General features: G+C 42.4%; 1 protein-coding gene across 1 annotated transcript; it reads right to left on the reverse strand.

Moving 5' to 3' along the window:
- Positions 1 to 6,342: 6,342 nt before the first annotated feature.
- LOC139468465 (ovochymase-1-like) lies at positions 6,343 to 20,598 on the reverse strand. Its single transcript, XM_071250434.1, has 13 exons — positions 20,472 to 20,598; positions 19,894 to 20,013; positions 18,456 to 18,583; positions 14,966 to 15,074; positions 14,200 to 14,328; positions 13,490 to 13,909; positions 12,628 to 13,035; positions 11,072 to 11,182; positions 10,322 to 10,511; positions 9,706 to 9,965; positions 9,009 to 9,154; positions 8,104 to 8,188; positions 6,343 to 6,553 (listed from the first exon to the last, which is right to left on the reverse strand). Exons 1-13 carry the CDS (start codon positions 20,533 to 20,535, stop codon positions 6,468 to 6,470), a joined length of 2,256 nt encoding a protein of 751 aa, XP_071106535.1. The 5' UTR covers positions 20,536 to 20,598; the 3' UTR covers positions 6,343 to 6,467.
- Between the last annotated feature and the right edge of the window lie 1,810 nt (positions 20,599 to 22,408).

The following is a 22,408-nucleotide window of genomic DNA, read 5'->3' on the forward strand; positions in this document are numbered from 1 at the left end:
CACTCCTTTGATAGCACATGAAGAACAAATGCATTTCGATTCACAATAATTGATTATGAATGAGATAGTGCTATGTTGTTCCGTGATAATATACTCTTTTAAAAAAGTAGGGGATCATGAAATATAAATGTAAATGCCATGTACTAGCACAAAGATCAATGTTTACGACAAACATCCTATGCCTGAACGTTTGTCTGTAGAACTTAACACCAACACATATCCGATAGTTTGTGTCAATTTTATTGATTCTGCTTAACATACAGTTGTGATTAACTTGAGGGATTGCCTAAAAGTCGGGCCGGGCCGGGCCAAGACGGGCCAAAGTGTTACTGGCTAATTACTTCATTATTCGGCGATCATACCTACACATAATTGATGAAACATACACACATGACATTAATGAACGATCACCAAACAAAAAAGTGCAACATAAATAAGTAATTCGGAGTAAATCGCTTGAAAACAAGAAAGTGGAGCTGTGTGTAAGCGTCGCTGATCTTGGTAACATGTAAAAGAGCAATCGTTAAACGAAATAAGATTTGAAACGTATCAAATACTTCTAGCTATCGTGATACAAATTTCCATCTGTCGGCATAGCGTTTATATTTATAGGAACGTACTTATATAAGTAACTACTACTTTATAATGTCACTGATCGTCGTATTTAAAGCAGACACGTTGGTTAAAGTAGACCTCTTCTCTCTATACTCTCAACAGTCACACAAGTGTTCGCTCCGACTTGGCCCGGGCTGTCAAAATCAACTTACACCTCACAGATGTATCATCAAATGAATTCACATCTACAGATTAGTGTTATATCTACCTAAATACCACTTTATAATGTCACAAATGGCTGTAATTAAAGAAAACAAGGTGCTCAAAGTGAAGCCCTTTTCTCAACATAGTCTCTATCAGAAGTGTTTGGCTTGTGTTGGGTCCCACTTGGCCCGGGCCGTCAAAATCAACTTTAAACACACAGATGTATCTTCAAATGTGTTTACATCTATAGATTAGTGTTCTATCTACCTATACACCACTTTATAATGTCCAGGTGTATCGCATTTAAAGAAATCTGCGCCGTTAAAGTGAGGCATTTTTACTTATTTTCTTAAGAAAATCCAAGTCAGAAATGTTCGGTCATACTTGGCCCGGGCTGTCAAAATCAACTTAAACCTCACAGATGTATCATCGAATGTGTTTACATCTATTGATTAGTATTATATCTACCTATACACCACTTTATAATGTCACGGTACATCGTATTTAAAGAAAACAAGGGCTCAAAGTGAAGCATTTTTACTGTATTTTCTTAAGAAAATCCAAGTCAGAAGTGTTCGGTCCGACTTGGCCCGGGCTGTCAAAATCAACTTAAACCTCACAGATGTATCATCAAATGGATCCACATCTTTCGATTAGTATTATATCTACCTAAATACCATTTTATAGTGTCGCTGTACTTAAAGAAAACAAGGGGCTCAAAGTGAAGCCCTTTTCCCTCTACATTCTCAACATAGTCTCTATCAGAAGTGTCAGAAATGTTCGGTCCGACTTGGCCCGGGCTCTCAAAATCAACTTAAACCTCACAGATGTATCATCATCTATAGATGTAAACACATTTGAAGATACATCTGTGTGTTTAAAGTTGATTTTGACGGCCCGGGCCAAGTCGGACCCAACACAAGCAAAACACTTCTGATAGAGACTATGTTGAGAATGTAGAGGGAAAAGGGCTTCACTTTGAGCCCCTTGTTTTCTTTAAGTACAGCGATCTGAGACACTATAAAGTGGTATTTAGGTAGATATAATACTAATCGAAAGATGTGGATCCATTTGATGTTACATCTGTGAGGTTTAAGTTGATTTTGACAGCCCGGGCCAAGTTGGACCGAACACTTCTGACTTGGATTTTCTTAAGAAAATACAGTAAAAATGCTTCACTTTGAGCCCCTTGTTTTCTTTAAATACGATGTACCGTGACATTATAAAGTGGTATATAGGTAGATAGAACACTAATCTATAGATGTAAACACATTTGAAGATACATCTGTGTGTTTAAAGTTGATTTTGACGGCCCGGGCCAAGTCGGACCCAACACAAGCAAAACACTTCTGATAGAGACTATGTTGAGAATGTAGAGGGAAAAGGGCTTCACTTTGAGCCCCTTGTTTTCTTTAAGTACAGCGATCTGAGACACTATAAAGTGGTAATTGGGTAGATATAATACTAATCGAAAGATGTGGATCCATTTGATGATACATCTGTGAGGTTTAAGTTGATTTTGACAGCCCGGGCCAAGTCGGACCGAACACTTCTGACTTGGATTTTCTTAAGAAAATACAGTAAAAATGCTTCACCTTGAGCCCCTTGTTTTCTTTAAATACGATGTACCGTGACATTATAAAGTGGTATATAGGTAGATATAACATTAATCTATAGATGTAAACACATTTGAAGATACATCTGTGTGTTTAAAGTTGATTTTGACGGCCCGGGGCCAAGTCGGACCCAACACAAGCAAAACACTTCTGATAGAGACTATGTTGAGAATGTAGAGGGAAAAGGGCTTCACTTTGAGCCCCTTGTTTTCTTTAAGTACAGCGATCTGAGACACTATAAAATGGTATTTAGGTAGATATAATACTAATCGAAAGATGTGGATCCATTTGATGATACATCTGTGAGGTTTAAGTTGATTTTGACAGCCCGGGCCAAGTTGGACCGAACACTTCTGACTTGGATTTTTTTAAGAAAATACAGTAAAACTGCTTCACTTTGAGCCCTTGTTTTCTTTAAATACGATGTACCGTGACATTATAAAGTGGTGTATAGGTAGATATAATACTAATCAATAGATGTAAACACATTCGATGATACATCTGTGAGGTTTAAGTTGATTTTGACAGCCCGGGCCAAGTATGACCGAACATTTCTGACTTGGATTTTTTTAAGAAAATAAGTAAAAATGCCTCACTTTAACGGCGCAGATTTCTTTAAATGCGATACACCTGGACATTATAAAGTGCTTATAGGTAGATAGAACACTAATCTATAGATGTAAACACATTTGAAGGTAAATCTGTGTGTTTAATGTTGCTTTTGACCGCCCGGGCCATGTGGGACCCAACACAAGCCAAACAATTCTGATAGAGAGAATGTAGAGGGAAAAGGGCTCCACTTTTGAGCACCTTGTTTGCTACTGCAATATGAAACACTAAAGTGTTATTTAGGTAGGTATAATATTCTATAGATGTAAAGTATATGATGTCATTTTAGAAGAGATTTGACAGTTATTAACACGTGTCGTGTCAGTCCTATGACATTCGCGAATATCCACTTGCAGAATACATCCTGTGTTGTTTTTACATGAAGTAGTAAAGGTTTATTAGGGATGCCAAACACGTTAATTAATGAAAGAAGAGTAGTCAAAACACGGTCATTTCGAATTCCTGCCCAGGACATCACGCCCCTGCACGCTAAGGTCGGTGAGAAACCTTCTCATCAAAGTAAAGACACAGTCAAGACACTGACTTTTCCGGGTGGACTCTCGGTATGTAGCTATAATTATCAGTTTATTACATTGCTGAAGATGCATTTTGATTCAAACTCAATTAAATGAGCAAAACTAAACGTTTCTGGACAATTGAGATCTGTCTAGATATGCACGTTTCGTTTTATTATTCTGCAATCCATTTTTAGTATTACCCGCTGGCCCGGCCCGGACCGACTTTTCTTGGCCCGACTTTTAGGCGGTCCCTTAACTTGATGACATTCCTTGTCTGTGTATGACCTAGCGATGCATCCACTGTTGGCATGCTGGCAGAGGTCAGCAGTGGGCAGTGCGTTCAGTGTGTCACAGTCTGGGATTAAGAGACAATGAAACAGAAACCTATAACCCCAAAATGTTGACGATTGGCCCAGTTGAGGGCGTTCCAGGTCAACGACAAGAGTACAGGACCGACTGATCCGACACCAGGCTCTACGAAACGGTGAATCAAATTCACCTTGGAAACTTTCATCAGACTATTGGAGGACATGAGATTAGAAGTCGTCTACATGCAGCTCATTTCCATGCTCAACGGCCATGTCTTGTTCCGCTCGTTACAAATCGTCATGTTGCCAACTGACATGCATCCAGTGTGTATGTGACGTATCTCCAGGTAGTTCTCACACTATCTCCGTATAGATCTATAACCACTAAGATATCAGGTTCATAACAGGCTTATTCTTCTATCATGGCGGCATTACATGTGGTCAGTCATGACGTCATCAACTACGTCATAGCGCGAGCTAGCTGATACTAACTTCTCTTGCAATACGCTACAATGTACACAACATCGAAACTGTGATAATCGTTGCTGGTCACGTGTCATGTTTTAAGATGAGTCCCGGTTCTTTTTGCACTTCCTTGATAGACGCGGTCATGGCTGGCGACGTCGAAATGAACGTCAAGCCAATGTCAATCTGAGACTTCATGACAGGTAATGCGGTGGATACGGTCACAGGGCAATAATACGACCATCTTTTCAATACCTACCTCCCTGAGGATGGTATCTGTCTAGCACTGAATTGTCTTATTCCAAAAGGAAGATGAAGATTCTAACTGAGCTACGCGCCGACTGTACTTCGCCTTTTTATAATATAGCTAATGATTATTGGGCAAGGAAACGTCGAGTGTATTTTCCGCTCCTGTAAACGTCTTCAGGAAAGCAAATATCGCTCTGCTCGTAGCAAAGGACAAAGACACATATTTGTTCCTTGGAGTGTTAACCCCAATAATAATCATTCATTCCAACTTCGACTAATGTTTTACCAAACCACTTATTAATGTGTTTTACACATAGTCCTATATTTTTCCCTGGGAGTGGTAACTCTCTTAATAATTAAAACATTCTTGCTTCTACTGTTGTTTTACCATACCACTTTTAAGGTGTTTTTCACATTGTCAATTGTTCTTCTCGTGAATAACTTTGGTATTGGTGCGTATACAGCCTCAAACGTATCCGGGCCAATAAACCCTTACCTTGTGATTCTGGATAAATCCAATGAAATAATTTATAGCATTGAATTCTATGTCCTTTTTCACACCAGTGTGATTTCAGTTTCAGATAAAAACATGACATTTATGCGTACCCCGCTTACACAATATCACGTTTGCATCCCACATACAAAGTTATCCGACTCCCTATTGTCCTCGTTGTCTTAGGTTTGACACCTCCCAGTCTGTTGACTGACATTGGGAGAGTACCTGGGTTTGCTGCCGCCCCCGAACCGATCTTCTTCCATGACACAATGATTGACGTAACTTTCACCTCGACGTTGGTACACTCGAATCCGTCCATCGCTGTGGCTGAGGTGAAAATGAGACTCGTCAGTGAATAAAACTTGTCCCCACTGCATGGCCGTCCAGCGTAGATGCTGTCTGCACCACAGTAGACGTGCTTGCCGGTGGTTTCCTGTCAAAATGGGACGTCTGGCGGGTCTTCTGGCGACAATCCCTGCACATCTGAGGCGGCGACTTACGGTTTGTGAAGATATTAGTCGAAGACCAAGGATGCTTCTTGCAGTCACTGTTGCTGGCTGGAATCGATTTCGTAGGTGTGTTGTTCGAATCCAGTTGTCATGTCGATTATTGGTTACGCGTGGCCTGCTACTCCGAGGATGGTCTCTGACTGCATTCGTCTCTTGCCAGCGTTGCCATAAACACCAAATGGTGTTTCTGTGGACGTTAAATTATCTTGCAACATTAAGTTGACTCGATCCTGCTTCAAGCATACCAATGGCTCGCAGACGCTCATTTTCGGACAGGCGTGGCATTTCGTAATGTCGAATAATTGCGTAATTTTGTTGTGTTTCTGAGCGGTTGTTGTCAGCACGATGCTAAACAATGCATATGGAATCCCGTTAACGCACATGTTTTTATACCCATTTTTGAGTAGTGAAAGGCATGGGCCTTGCATAAAAGTCAACTTTTGCATTGAATGCATGCTTTTCTGCAGCAGTTGCGTTTTTGTGACTTGATTCCATTAATGTACTACAGTATTGAAAACCAAACTTTACTTGTTTGAAAAATATAATAAAATATTGGTGTCACAGGAACCTTTGTTGTTGAGTATAGTAATAATAATTCTTCACCCCGCCAAACCGCAGTACATCTCTATTGGCGAATTTAGACAGCCAGTCCTCTCACCATAACGTTTTCTATAAACAGAAATGCCAGGCAATATTTCGATTTGTTAGTTTATTTTGAAAGCTTTAATACCTTTGGAAAGATCCATTCTTGAGGAAAGGAGATTAGGTTTGATTTATACTCTTGTAAAAGTTGCGATGTCACAAACACGAACATGATCACCCTTGCCTTTAATTAGGGACGTTTGAACAATGACTGCTGTAAGTCTAGGCTGAAATATGGTCGAACAGTCGGAGTGCTAAGATCGCCTTTCAGAACGAGGCTGGACATCAGCTAGAGATCAGCTGGAGACATGAGAGGCTATTGTCTCCTGAATCCACCTCATGTAGTTATAGACACGGGCATACACACCCGGGCTCTTGGCATCTGCAACATATCAATGTATTAAAATATACTACTCAAACTTTGATAAGGAACAAGTTTTGATTATATGAAAAATTATCCAACAAATAAAGATTGACATATCCCGATACACAGTGAATGGGTAACCCCTACAGAGCCTAAATCTCACGATAAAAGGACAGAGGCATGCAGTGAACGAGATGCTTGAAAACCTGTGTTTGCATGTATCGTGACAGAATCGTTGCACATCATTATCAGAGAGCACAACAACTTTTGCGACTGAGGATTGCAACAACTGAAGGCAAAGTATGGCGTAGAAAAGGATGTAGATTTGCCTCCTCAGCGTCAAAGACATCGTTGATGACTAAAGAATTAGGCAGATGCACAGACATGCTTGTAACTCGGTCAACACAACGTCACGTTGCAAACGTCTTGGTTTCAGACAAAGAGTGAACATCAGGGCATGGAATCGATACCAGACGTTAGGACCAACAACTCACCACACAGTGTGAAGACAGTTTTTAGCTGATTGTAGCAAGGCGTCAACACTTCGTGACTGCCTCCACACTCAGAAATCACCTGCGGAACGCCAGGGACGTTAAAGTCTACTCACACACCGCGTAATCGTCTCGTGAGGCTGGTCTCCTATCACGGAGTATATGCTTTCGCATCCCACTCACCCGACATCACAGACAGACACGTTTGGATTTGGCTGAAGCTCCTTTTCATCAGTGAATCAAGATATTGTCAAGACTTGTGCACAGGCCGTCGTGTGTGTCGTAGACAAGGAGACAAATCTTCAGGATTTCGCTCTGAACATGACCGCAATGGAGGGAGCTCAATTATGATTTGGTATGAGATCAGTGGAACTGGAAAACAGATCCCCATGTCCTACAGCGGGGCACGATGACATGTGTGCGCTACAGGGATGACATTCTGGATGTGTACGCGAGACTGTATGATGGTGCAATCGTACCGGACTTCATCCTTATGGACGAGAACACATGATATCATCGTGCAAGAGTCGTTGATGGCGACAATTGTGCGCATGGAATGGCTTGCTCGTTTACCTGACCTCAAACCTTTCGAACATATCAGGAACGAGCTGAAGATAGCACTCTCGCGATGCCCTGCGCGTCAGGCAACTCTACAGAACAATATGCCCTGGGCAATCATCCATGGCCAGGCACTTATTGGGAGTATGAGATGACGGTGAGAAACTGTATTAGCATCACATACGCGCTACTGAGAGGTGTTGTTATTGTTTGACAACGAATTTGATTCGTTATTTTTTAACGTTTTACTGTTGGTCGGATACTCTCACGTGGAGGGGGAGTCGGACTGATTACTGATCACATGTTGTTTGCTGGCATTGTGTGTCACTTCACAACCGACTGTGACGTATTTATTTGTAAAGTGGTGATCATTAGCAGACTTTTAGCAGTGTGTTTATTTTTGTGATTGCAATAAATGCACCAGGGCGCAACACAACTATATCACTCACAACACGTAGAGGTGAAACGGGGGTAAAGAATAATTACGATTGCTGACATTGGTAATATAAGTAGACTTACCTGCACAGCCGACCCCCCACGACGTGATCCCCTGCTGCTGCCACCTGCCGGCCTGGTAACACACTAGAGGTCCGCCAGAATCCCCCTGATAAACATCACAACGTACAGTACAAGCCTGCCGCATGTTGGTTACATGTGGATTCTATAAGAACATGAACTTACTTGTCTTTGAATATTATTTTGAGTGCATGTTGCAACACCATGCAGTATGACGTCGGTTCGTATATCCAGTGATTGATATAGTGAGCAACGATCCACGCCGTCGGTGTAGCCTAGTGGTAAAGCGCTTTCTCGTCAAGCAAAGTTCTCTTGCTTGATTCCCAGCATTTGTTTAATATGTGAACACCCTGCATTAGTGTCCTCCAATACTATTTGGCTGGATTGCTTTTCAAAATAGCTGTGAAACATCAATCGTCTACACCCTCACTCATTCACTCAATGTGTGGAAAGAAACTTTTGTGTAAACTTCTTTAATAAAACAACAAGCTATAGAACTGAAACAGAATGTCTTAAATCAAAGAGTGGAGTGCTCTACCGAGCAACGTAAACAACGAATGATGAACGTGAACAATGAACGTGAACAATGATGTCGAACAATGGCCATGAATAATGAACGAGAACACTGAACGTGAACAATGGACTTAAGCAATGAACGTGACCAATGAAGCTGAACAATGACCGTGAATAATGGACGAGAACACTGAACGTGAACAATGGACTTAAGCAATGAACGTGACCAATGATGTCGAACAATGGCCGTGAATAATGAACGAGAACACCGAACGTGAACAATGGACTTAAGCAATGAACGTGAACACTGGACTTAAGCAATGAACGTGAACAATGAACGTGAACAATGACCATGAATAATGACCGTGAATAATGAACGAGAGCGGGGGTCTTACCTTGCAGCCGTCGGTGCCGCCCTTTGCGTAGCCGGCGCATACCATGTCGTCCAAGATCTCGTTGTGGTACCAGTCAGGTTTGTTGCACTTGGACGTCGGTAACACAGGGACAGCAGCCTGTTTCAACTCCGTCTCACAGCATGTGTCTGAAGAAGAACATACAAGTGATGGATAGACCCTCATGCTGGCCGTACACAGACAGGGGCCATGCTGCCACGCACCTGCTTCTGCCTCATGCTCGTTCTCACCCGGACCGAACGCAGTTTAGTAGGGTCTGTTGTACTTTAGTAATAGTGTTGTGCTTTAGTAATAGCGTGAACTGACCATTACGCTCGCTTTGAACATGAGTGCAATATAGCGGCGTGTAGCTTAACGTGAGAGGACACTGTCAGTCAAGGGAGACAATGCGAAAGGTGAGTGTAAATAAAGTTCAGTTCAGTCACTGTGACCCCTGCAGTCCAAGCCACGCCCTGACGCTGGGGGGCATTTTGTGCGACACAACAACCATCACAACAATGTTTATGTTTGTTTGTTTGGTTAACAACGCACTCCAGCTATATGACGTCTATATGTAAATAATCCACACTGAACCAGGTGTATTACTTTGGGATAGCAACGTCCAATCGTCAACCAAGTCACCGCGCCTGACATTTACTCAGTGGGTGAATGAGTGAGTGAAATTACCATGGCAACTTACTCCGTGTTTCTCCCCAACCGGTGACGTAGCACATGGTCCCAGCACGTGCTGCTTGGAGTGGAAGACACACGGGCTGCACGTGGGAAGTCATGTTGAATGGTGCGTCCAGTTTGATGAGGGCGATGTCAGAGGCTGAGGTGATGATGTCGTAGTCGAAGTTGACGTAAATACCATCTGCTTGACGTATCTGTTCTGTTGACTCGTTACCTTGTAGACGCTGTCGCCCGGCAACCACGGTCCATTCACTTGCGTCATCCGTACTACAACACAGACCAGCGTTGATACACATCTGAATGCAGAATAGAGTGGCATATAACTTGCTTGTATTGTCGTAAATGGATCTGGGTGAGTGGCCCAGCAGAGGTTTAACGCCACTGTGAAAGGTATATCACAGCGGGTCACATAATTTCGAAGGAAATACAAATTATGCAGATCTTAGTTACATTCAACTTTGATGAAACATAATCAGGGCGAATCTGGGATTCCATCCCAACGATCACAGGATTCTCACACCACAAAGGGACGCAACTCTGCACAGTGTATTGCGCCGCTTTAGACAACTGAGCCACCAGTGACATGGTCAAAGTTTGATCCCCACCAGGAGTCAGATTCGTACCTTTCAAAACAATGGGCCGCCGTGAGGACCCACAGAGGGTGGATAATGCTCCCGCCACACTGATGAACGCTCTTCTCTTGCACCGACGTCTGCCACGGCCAACTTCCCGCAACTGCCGCCTTTCCGCCGACGATACGATGGGAATCCAAATCGGGAGAGATAACTGGTAGGCCACAGGTTGAACTGTTCGCTGTAAGAGTTTTACAATGTCTCATTTTCACGTAATATACAAATTGCAACGTGCAGCGTACCACTGAAGTGGAGTGGTCTCCCTTTAACCCTTCACAGCCGGGTATATTAAAGGTACACAGTGATAACCACGATATGACAGGTTGTCGGAGTAGGAGTGACCATTGTCCACATTGGATATTATACATCTCTGTGTCATCGCCCTTCTGATAAACTCACATATTCGTTCAGATGTATATAAACCTGTGCTTGAGATGTGTATAATCCTGTATTGACCCGGAAAGATAGGTCTTCAGCAACCCATTCTTGCCGTTAAAAGCGACTATGCTTGTCGTAAGAGACGACCAACGGGATCGGGTGGTCAGGCTCGTTGACTCGGTTGATGCATGTCATTGCATCACAATTGCTTGGATCGATGCTCATGATGTCAGTCACTGGAATGTCTGGTCCAGACTCGATTATTTACACATAGCTAGAACATTGTTGAATGCGGCGTTAAACACCAAACAAACAAACAAATAAAACAATCCTATGCTGTGTGTTTTGTACTCTGACACTCACCACACACGAGTTCCTCGCTCCCGTCGTTGCAGTCCGGCTTGCCATCACAGACCACGGTGTTGGCGACGCAGGAGCCGTCGGAGCAGGTAAACTCGGTCGGGGAACACGTTGCTGGTGGCGAGGGGAGACGACACAAGCGTCAGATCGAAACTCAAGTATGGCCTTCCACATAGCGATTGTTGTGATTGTAAATCAATGTTAAAGTATAATCGACTGCTATCATCATGTACGGCATGTTAGTTCGTACTTACAACACAGTTCGCGATTATCTGATATTGTTCCAACTTTACGTTTCGAAATACAGTAGGAAAGCAGTCGAGTTATAGAAAGCATGGTCTTCTCACATTATATCTCATCAATAGAGGTTATCACGCGAGTGTGTTTGGGGATGGTTAATATCCTGCATTAGGAATAAACATTGTATTTAGCGAGCCTTGGCGAGCTAAATACATAGTGTTTATTCCTAATACAGGATATTTACCATCCCCAAACACACAAGCGTGATAACCTCTTTATCATATAATGTCATTATTTAATTCTGTGCTTCAAAATCGCTTTCCCTCTCTCACAAACATTACCGAAACATTGCGAGTTTTCCTGGAATGCGCGCATTAATATTTATTACGTCACAGGGTAAGTGGTGTGTCAGTCGGACAGGGACAGTAGCCAATATAGTTCGAACTGAAATCTGTTTCTTATACAGTGGCGAAGCAACATATACGCAAAACAACAATAGTTTTTAATTGCCTTTCGCGGCAATCCATCGGTCTGTCCGCTAGAGTAACTGCCCTTTGTCAAAGGGAAGCTACTCTAACCCTAGTCTATGAGACATCACGGCCACGGTCAGACGTCGTTGACAGTCGGTCTGTCCTGTCATAACGATAAGAAGTGTAGTCAGATGTACACACAGCGACAAAACGAAACAAGGTAACAATTCAAACATATTTCGGCCAAATCCAACTATTTTAATTTGTGGAGAAGGTTTCAAGCCGCAGAGGTCTACAAGCACAGATATATGGCTACTGATCCCGCTTGGCTAGGCCTCGTGCCCTCGCAAAATTGTTTCGAAATTTATATCTCTAAAGTTGCCCAAACTTAGACACTGATTTTCAGTATATTAGACTGTTCTTTTGAAAATGATAGCAATTATCCCTGTAGTTTATCCAGATTCCTGATGGTTAATTCTGACTCGATCGCCGAATGACGAGGGCGACGCCATGTTTGTTTATAAACAGTGAAAGTAGTCCCTACTTGACCTTTGATATTTGCATCTCTATCCGCATATGACCCCAACGGATATCGTTTTTATCCGTTGGCTTTATCCTGCCGAGAAACCTACCCATTATATGATAAAGTAGTCTATCCTGCTTCTGTTTAGTCTGATATCTCGAAGTCCTGTTGTCTTGCATCTTCCCGAGGCAAGAGGGCTAACTGTCTCTTTTACTTCAGTTAGCTCCCTTGCCCCATGGAAGATGGTTGTATAAAGTCTAAATGTTGCTTCAAAATTCAGAATTGCGCTTCGGTATTATCGTAGCTGAAAGCTATTCTTAACTTACGTATAGGATCATGGACAGTATAAGTAAGGTTGAATCCAATCCCTCCAACTGCATCATCAGAGGTGAAGGTCAGCAATACGTCACTTCCGCTAGACGTCAGATCATGCGGTTTACGGATCCCGCACAAATTACCCAAGATGCTCGAGGTTGTGTTTTCTCCGTCGTATATGACAAGGGCGTCGTAACTGCAGTTGGCTGAGAATTCCACCTCGAACTCGTTGAAGTGTATTGTGACCGCCTGCCCTGGGGGTGCTTGTATCACCCAGCGGCAGTCGAGATGGGGGACGTAGGACTCGGCGCCATCAAACCAGGGGGATGTGAGAACCCCGCCCTGACTGCCTGTCACTAACAACGTCGTGCCTCTACATCCGGGTGGTGGCGTCGTAGGTGCGGGAGACGTTGTCGTATCTGAATGTACAACAGTAGATAACACACATTGATTAAACCCATTGTATTTCTGAGGTAGTGTGTACGTGAATGTTATTCACACGCGACCTTTGATTGGTTGCGTTTCTTCGAGCATTTTCACAAACATGTCGCCAGGTTCACAAACATATACCCAGGTTCACAAACATATACCCAGATTCACAAACATTTACCCAGGCTCAAATACAAAAAGTCATGTAAAAGTTTATAAGTGAAAAAATCCTTGTCACAATATTTTTGAATATGTGAGTAGGTGAGTGAGTTTAGTTTTACACCGTTTTTAGAAATATTCCAGCAATATCGCGGCGGGGGACACGAAAATTTTGAGTAGGTAATGTTAAGTTTCCATTCATAATCACAAAACCTTCAACATGTCACCACTGTTTTCGCTCATTATGAAATGAAAGTGAAGACACTAAGCGAAAACATTGCTCACCCTTGCCGATGACAGTGTATTTGATCTTGAATCCGTGACCTTCAACGCCCTTGTCCGTGTTAAAGGTCACGTGAAGGTGATTCGATGAGGAGAGTAGTTCTCCCGGCAGCGTCTTCCCGCAAAGCACACTGATGACGGTGCTATTGTCGTCCACGCCGTCGTACACAGTCACAGCATCGGCGCTGCAAAGAGGAGTGAACTCCACCTCAAAGTACATGAAGTCCAGAACGATGATTGCTCCGTGTTCTGCTGAGATGGTCCAGGCACAATGTAGCTGCCCCGGGTAGTTGTGGTTGAGGCTGAAGTCGGGGGAGAGGATGTAACCAGAGTGTGAGGTGAGGACGACGTCGTGAGCGCATGACGATGTGTTGCCATGCCCTTGGGGTAGTAATATGTCCACTGTCGGGGTAGTTGTTGCACCTACACGAGTTGTCAAGGGGAGATAAGTACAAGTGACAGTTGCTTTTAAATTGACATCGGCATTTGTAACACAAACAATGGTCAAATGTATCGGTCTTTTTAAATTTCCCTTTTATCCTTTGTGCAGTGTGAAATCGCATTTACATATTTCAGAGGCCCGAGGCCTTCACTTAAACCAACATCGCCAGTAGCAACAAGTACCATCTTTTAACGTCTTTTGGTATGATGCGGCCGGGGATCGAACCCCGGACCTTCCGCTCTCCGGGGACAAGATGTGAATGAGATCTGACCTGACTGAACACGTTGCCACGTGAGCTGGAACCCTTTGAAGGTATGGGAGTTGTCGCTGTGGAACTCCACTCGCACGTGCGTTCCGTCCACGGTGATGTTGCGGGGTCGGGTGTTGCCGCAGTACTGACCTGGGATGTTCAAATTGAATTATTGCTGACAAGATGAGAAAGTCTTCATTTCCAAGTAGCTATTATGTGTTCTGTTCGCTTGATGGAGATTCATTCCATGCATGATAATTAGACCATGTATTTAATATGGAGGCACATGGCCCAAAATACAGACATAAAGAAGTTACATTTCTTAGCGCTGCGATACATATTTATATATATACGTTCGTTATACCCGTTGGCTCTTTATATATATAAAGAACCGACGGGTATGACGAACGTATTGTTTGGCCCCGACCATTTGTTATACATATCCTGTACTTATGCTTATAACGAACTACGGTTATGACGAACAAAAATTAGTGACCCCTTTGAGTTTGTTATATCCCTACTTCACTGTATATACACATATACTAGGATACTATTTGTAGGAGGTAGACAAATACATGCACAGATATATACACACATATAGCACAGGCACACATATCATATGTAGTATTCTTGGAAAAATATGTATATTAAGTGGTATTGAAAATATTTCTTACTTTTTGCATATTAAATGGGAATAAACATAGTGATACTGAATCTGGTTTAAATCCCAGATGGTGAGATTGACTGGCGCTTCAGACAATTGCATCAGTGACATTGACAATGTTACCTATTGGTTTACTGTTTGTGACGTCGCGTATCGTCACGTAGTCATAGCGACAGTATCCATGGGGATCAGGTTCAAGGCTGAAGACGCCGGTGAAGAAAATCTCCAGATGCTTCGAGAAAGGAAATCAAGCATGACCACATATACAACATTTGTCAAACGTGTTCCCCTCCCACCCATCAATCATATACACGTGTACAACTTAGAAAAACGTACAACTTTATGGATAACAAATTCTGGTTTATTGAGTGAGTGAGTGAGTTGGGTTTAACGCCGCTTTTAACAGTATTCCAGTTATATCACGGCGTGTCAGCTTCATGTGGGAGGAAAGCCCGAAGTGATGCAGGTCTCAGACGTTTACCACTTCGGTGAAACCCACGAGCACGGGTATGGTGCTGACAAACCTAGAAACATAATCGGGGCGAACCGGGATTCGAACCCACAATCATAGGTTTCTGGCGTGCCTAAGGGACGCAACTCTGCACAGCGAATCGCGGCGCCTTAGGCAACTGGGCCACCCGTGCCCCCTCTGGTTTATTGCATATAGCGACGTGTACAACATTAGTCTACTATGTGTCTCTTACACCCTTCTAGCACATACACGTGTACAGCATTAGTCCAATATGTGTCTCTTACACCCTTCTAGCACATACACGTCTACAACGTCAGTCTAATATGTGTCTCTTACACCCTTCAAGCACATACACGTGTACAACATTAGTCTAATATGTGTCTCTTACACCCTTCAAGCACATACACGTGTACAACGTCAGTCTACTATGTGTCTCTTACACCCTTCTAGCACATACACGTGTACAACATTAGTCTAATATGTGTCTCTTACACCCTTCAAGCACATACACGTGTACAACATTAGTTTAATATGTGTCTCTCACAGCCTTCAAGCACATACACCTGTACAGCATTAGTCTAATATGTGTCTCTTACACCCTTCAAGCACATACACGTGTACAACATTAGTCTAATATGTGTCTCTTACACCCTTCAAGCACATACACGTGTACAACATTAGTCTAATATGTGTCTCTTACACCCATCAAACACATACACGTGTACAACATTAGTCTAATATTTGTCTCTTACACCCTTCAAGCACATTCACGTGTACAAAGTCAGTCTAATATGTGTATCTTACACCCATCAAACACATACACGTGTACAACATTAGTCTAATATGTGTCTCTTACACCCTTCAAGCACATACACGTGTACAACGTCAGTCTACTATGTGTCTCTTACACCCTTCTAGCACATACACGTGTACAACATTAGTCTAATATGTGTCTCTTACACCCTTCAAGCACATACACGTGTACAACGTCAGTCTACTATGTGTCTCTTACACCCTTCTAGCACATACACGTGTACAACATTAGTCTAATATGTGTCTCTTACACCCTTCAAGCACATACACGTGTACAACATTAGTCTAATATGTGTCTCTTACACCCTTCAAGCACATACACCTGTACAGCATTAGTCTAATATGTGTCTCTTACACCCTTCAAGCACATACACGTGTACAACATTAGTCTAATATGTGTCTCTTACACCCTTCAAGCACATACACGTGTACAACATTAGTCTAATATGTGTCTCTTACACCCATCAAACACATACACGTGTACAACATTAGTCTAATATTTGTCTCTTACACCCTTCAAGCACATTCACGTGTACAAAGTCAGTCTAATATGTGTATCTTACACCCATCAAACACATACACGTGTACAACATTAGTCTAATATGTGTCTCTTACACCCTTCAAGCACATATACACGTGTACAAAGTCAGTCTAATATGTGTCTCTTACACCCTTCATGCACATACACGTGTACAACATTAGTCTAATATGTGTCTCTTACACCCTTCAAGCACATACACGTGTACAACGTCAGTCTACTATGTGTCTCTTACACCCTTCTAGCACATACACGTGTACAACATTAGTCTAATATGTGTCTCTTACACCCATCAAACACATACACGTGTACAACATTAGTCTAATATTTGTCTCTTACACCCTTCAAGCACATTCACGTGTACAAAGTCAGTCTAATATGTGTATCTTACACCCATCAAACACATACACGTGTACAACATTAGTCTAATATGTGTCTCTTACACCCTTCAAGCACATATACACGTGTACAAAGTCAGTCTAATATGTGTCTCTTACACCCTTCATGCACATACACGTGTACATCATTAGTCTTATATGTGTCTCTTACACCCTTCAAGCACATACACGTGTACAGCATTAGTCTTATATGTGTCTCTTACACCCTTCAAGCACAAACACGTGTACATCATTAGTCTAATATGTGTCTCTTACACCCTTCAAGCACATACACGTGTACAGCATTAGTCTTATATGTGTCTCTTACACCCTTCAAGCACAAACACGTGTACATCATTAGTCTAATATGTGTCTCTTACACCCTTCAAGCACATACACGTGTACAACATGAGTCTAATATGTGTCTCTTACACCCTTCAAGCACATACACGTGTACAACATTAGTCTAATATGTGTCTCTTACACCCTTCAAGCACATACACATGTACAACATTAGTCTAATATGTGTCTCTTACACCCTTCAAGCACATACACGTGTACAGCATTAGTCTTATATGTGTCTCTTACACCCTTCAAGCACAAACACGTGTACATCATTAGTCTAATATGTGTCTCTTACACCCTTCAAGCACATACACGTGTACAGCATTAGTCTTATATGTGTCTCTTACACCCTTCAAGCACAAACACGTGTACAACATTAGTCTAATATGTGTCTCTTACACCCTTCAAGCACATACACGTGTACAACATTAGTCTAATATGTGTCTCTTACACCCTTCAAGCACATACACGTGTACAACATTAGTCTAATATGTGTCTCTTACACCCTTCAAGCATATACACGCGTGCAGCATTAGTCTAATATGTGTCTCTTACACCCTTCAAGCACAAACACGTGTACAACATTAGTCTAATATGTGTCTCTTACACCTTTCAAGCACATACACGTGTACAACATTAGTCTAATATGTGTCTCTTACACCCTTCAAGCACATCGAGTGTACAACGTCAGTCTAATATGTGTCTCTTTCATCCATCAAACACATACACGTGTGCAGCATTAGTCAAACGTTTCCCCTTCACACCCAAACTTGCATATATACATGTACATTATTTAATGTGTATAACATTGGTCAAATGAGATTTTCTATTTTGTTTATGACCGCCCCCTGATGTTACAAATATGAACAAAAATTAACAGTTAATAACATCCGTCTTCCCATCTACTCTGCTACAACTTTGAACAGACACTAACACCCTGATACCACGAGCAATGATTAGGCTGACTGACTGAGGTTGGGGATTTTATGTGCGCTTTCCGACTGCCAACGTATACATGTCGCACACGGAAGTGATGTAGGAGCGCTGGCTGGATTATGTATAACTCACGGAGCCAATCGGAGAGTACAGGTCCCACGTGCAGTCGACGTTGTTGTTGTAATCAGCCGGGTAGTTGATGCTGTGCAGGACGCCGCGAGGGGTGGAGTATATACCAGGGTCGCCGCAACCCGACACAACTGATGAACCAAGGCAGCCATTAAACACATCGTCCACACCTTCAAGACTCCAATGTAACAGACTTCAGCGGGCCTCACACGGGTATTTCTTTCAGAAAGATTCTATAATGATCTTCAAATTACATATATACAGAGACAACACACTCCGCACCTAGGTTATACAAATATCAAACAAACCGCGAACTCTTTAAACGCTCAGTGTCTACACATTTAGCAGTGCATTCCTCAATGCACGGTCTGATACTATTTAAAACGGAGCACCTACTGCAGGGTAAATATTACATTTATGAGAAGAGGACAAGGTAAATCACAGTCTAAAGGATCCGCAGAACTTAAGAAAAAAGCTTTAATACACTATTGTGACAAAGTAGACACAAGGTACAGAACACGACTTCTATATTTTACTGTTACAGCTTTTACAGTAAAATAACGTAACGGTTGTTTTCCATACTTTGTGTCGTCTTTGTTATCCGTCAACGTTTACGATATGCCAATCAAACAATTTAAGGTTGTGACAGTTCTCACTGAGAGCCACTTAAACACATGTACGTATTGTACTCATAACAACACTCAATTCATACGTGAAGGCACAAAGAAGCTGCTTTAAAATAAAACTTACAACACGTTTTGTGGTAGCCATGTAGAGGACATTTCCAAGTTGGACGCATCAGTGACAAGAATGATGTCCGATGCAATTCCCTATTTTGATTTGTACCACATGTTTCCGTGTGTGTGTTGTTGTTTTTTCAGGTGAATAGTTGACTTGCTCTTGCATGTGTTTGTAACGGATGCACCAGTGCGGTATTCTCACCTTTTTGCGAACACCTGGTATCATCACTATTTGATAGTGATTCATAAACATATGCTCATGAAATAGCAATCGACTCTGCTTTTAAGAGACATTTCCTATGAATATGGAAAGGGTTTTGTCGCTCTTATTTTGAGGTTTTTTTATGAAGCGTCTGCTTAATGGTTTTTTTAGAAGATGGGATATATACAGTACAACTAGATGGCAGAACGTTCAAATAGGGCCAGTGACCTGCTCACACACAGATATTCTCTTGAAGTTCGAAACAGTTTCGCATATTTAGCCATTCTTGTGTACTTCAATATAATACAAAAATGGCGAGTGGTGGACAATGTGAACATATCTGATACTTTTCATACAATTATCACAACGTTTTCCTCATCTTTATATCTAAACATTGCCAGTGTGCCAACGGTCCTTATCCTCAATCCACACCCACATCCATAATATAAACGCTGTTAGCTTAAAGATTGTCTACCGGTCATCTAGTATTAATGCCCACCCGTCACGGGACAACTACGCTCATCCTCGCCGTCTGCACAGTCTTTTTTGCCATCACAGACGTTGACGCCGGGCACACATCGCCCCGACTTTCCACACTTCACCTCGTTGCCTGGACATTCTGAAACATGTACAACTAGTCAGTATAGTGGTCAACTCTTCAAACGGTGTGGATATTTTACACCTTGCATCGTCCTTTACATATTCCAATATGTCTACATAGGCGGATCCAGCATGGGGGAGGGTGGTCAGCCTCCCCCCCCCCCCCCCCCCCCTCCCTCTTTGAAGACTTTATGTAGTATGCTGTGGCCAGTTATGATGTTATGATATATCAAACTAATTAAGTACACTCAGCATACGCGAATGTTATGAAATATCTCAGTACCTCTGTCAACGAGTTAATTCTACACCTCCAACGTCACCGTTATGTATGTACCCCCACCTGTCGGCTCACACAATCGCCCATGATAAAACTGACGGTGTCCCACTGTGACACAAGCCGACAGTGTTAAGTGAGATGAACTATATGGACGGAAGCATGTTGATGATTCTAAGTGAGTGTCATACACAAATACGCACCCAGCAAGAAGCCTGTTGACGACGTGGTCAGTTGGGCCAGCAGTAGTAGAGTTAATATGTCCATCAGTGTCGACTCCAGCAGACTTACACGGTCATATACTGGCGACTAGGAACGCCATGATAAGAGATAGGGAGAAAGACTACCCACCAACATATCGGGAGTGGCGTTCTTATCACCAGACGTACATAGCTGTGACCAGGATTCCGGAAGTATAGTTGATTTTTGTTCATCTTGAAGTAACAGTAATTTCAACGAGAACTGACATCTGTACGTACCTTGTTTGATAGGCATTACTTAGAAGTTGGCGGATGACAATTTGTATGGATAACAGCTTCTTTAATACAGTATTAAAGAAGTTGTTATCCATAAAAATTGTGTCTATCTTATCTGTACATACGTAGGGATTCACCATGTGATAATCAGGATTATTAATTAAAACATACAGCATGTCCAGCCAACAAATTATTGTCCACAATATATTTCTATTGTTTTTAAAACACACCACATACACACACACACACACACACACACACACACACACACACACACACACACACACACACACACACACACACACACACACACACACACACACTGCAAGTAAGTCGACCTCTACATGTGTTCGACACTGCAGATTACGTATGTGGGCCTGCAAGTTTGTATGACCATCTATACTCAGTATGTCGACCTGTAATCTTTCCGACACTTTATGCTCAGTATGTCGACCTGTAATCTGTCGGACACTTTATGCTCAGTATGTCGACCTGTAATCTGCCCGACACTTTATGCTCAGTATGTCGACCTGTAATCTTTCCGACACTTTATGCTCAGTATGTCGACCTGTAATCTGTCGGACACTTTATGCTCAGTATGTCGACCTGTAATCTTTTCGACATTTTATGCTCAGTATGTCGACCTGTAATCTGTCCGACAATTTATGCTCAGTATGTCAACCTGTAATCTGCCCGACACTTTATGCTCAGTATGTCGACCTGTAATCTGTCGGACACTTTATGCTCAGTATGTCGACCTGTAATCTGCCCGACACTTTATGCTCAGTATGTCGACCTGTAATCTTTCCGACACTTTATGCTCAGTATGTCGACCTGTAATCTGTCGGACACTTTATGCTCAGTATGTCGACCTGTAATCTTTTCGACATTTTATGCTCAGTATGTCGACCTGTAATCTGTCCGACAATTTATGCTCAGTATGTCAACCTGTAATCTGCCCGACACTTTATGCTCAGTATGTCGACCTGTAATCTGTCGGACACTTTATGCTCAGTATGTCGACCTGTAATCTTTCCGACACTTTATGCTCAGTATGTCGACCTGTAATCTGCCCGACACTTTATGCTCAGTATGTCGACCTGTAATCTTTCCGACACTTTATGCTCAGTATGTCGACCTGTAATCTGCCGGACACTTTATGCTCAGTATGTCGACCTGTAATCTTTTCGACATTTTATGCTCAGTATGTCGACCTGTAATCTTTCCGACACTTTATGCTCAGTATGTCGAACTGTATGTGAATGCAAGTTCATGATGTGTGGATTCATGGTTAAAAGAATTTCTCACTGATTGACTCACCCATGAAAGAATCAACCTCTGATTGACTCACCCATGAAAGCATCAGCCTGACTCACCCATGTAAGATCAACCTCTGATTGACTCACCAATAAAGGAATCACCCTCTGACTTATTCACCAATAAAGGAATCAACCTCTGACTGACTCACCCATAAAGGAATCAACCTCTGATTGACTCACCAATAAAGGAATACCCTCTGACTGACTCACCAATAAAGGAATCACCCTCTGACTGACTCACCCATAAAGGAATCAACCTCTGATTCACTCACCAATAAAGAAATCAACCTCTGACTGACTCACCCACAAAGGAATGAACCTCTGATTGACTGACAGTAAAGGAAT

The sequence above is a fragment of the Haliotis cracherodii genome, unplaced genomic scaffold (genome assembly GCF_022045235.1).
Source record: "Haliotis cracherodii isolate W230 unplaced genomic scaffold, xgHalCrac1.p SCAF_2, whole genome shotgun sequence".
In the NCBI taxonomy this organism is placed as follows: Eukaryota; Metazoa; Mollusca; class Gastropoda; order Lepetellida; family Haliotidae; genus Haliotis; species Haliotis cracherodii.

Bases quoted from the DNA above. Each gene is read 5' to 3' on its own strand.
- LOC139468465 (XM_071250434.1), bottom strand. From the start codon at position 20,535: ATGGACATATTAACTCTACTACTGCTGGCCCAACTGACCACGTCGTCA. The intron at 18,584-19,893 runs GTGGGCATTAAT...TTGGTTCATCAG, and splicing joins GCGTAGTTGTCCCGTGACGG to TTGTGTCGGGTTGCGGCGAC. The intron at 13,036-13,489 runs GTGAGCAATGTT...TTGTACATTCAG, and splicing joins ATACACTGTCATCGGCAAGG to ATACGACAACGTCTCCCGCA.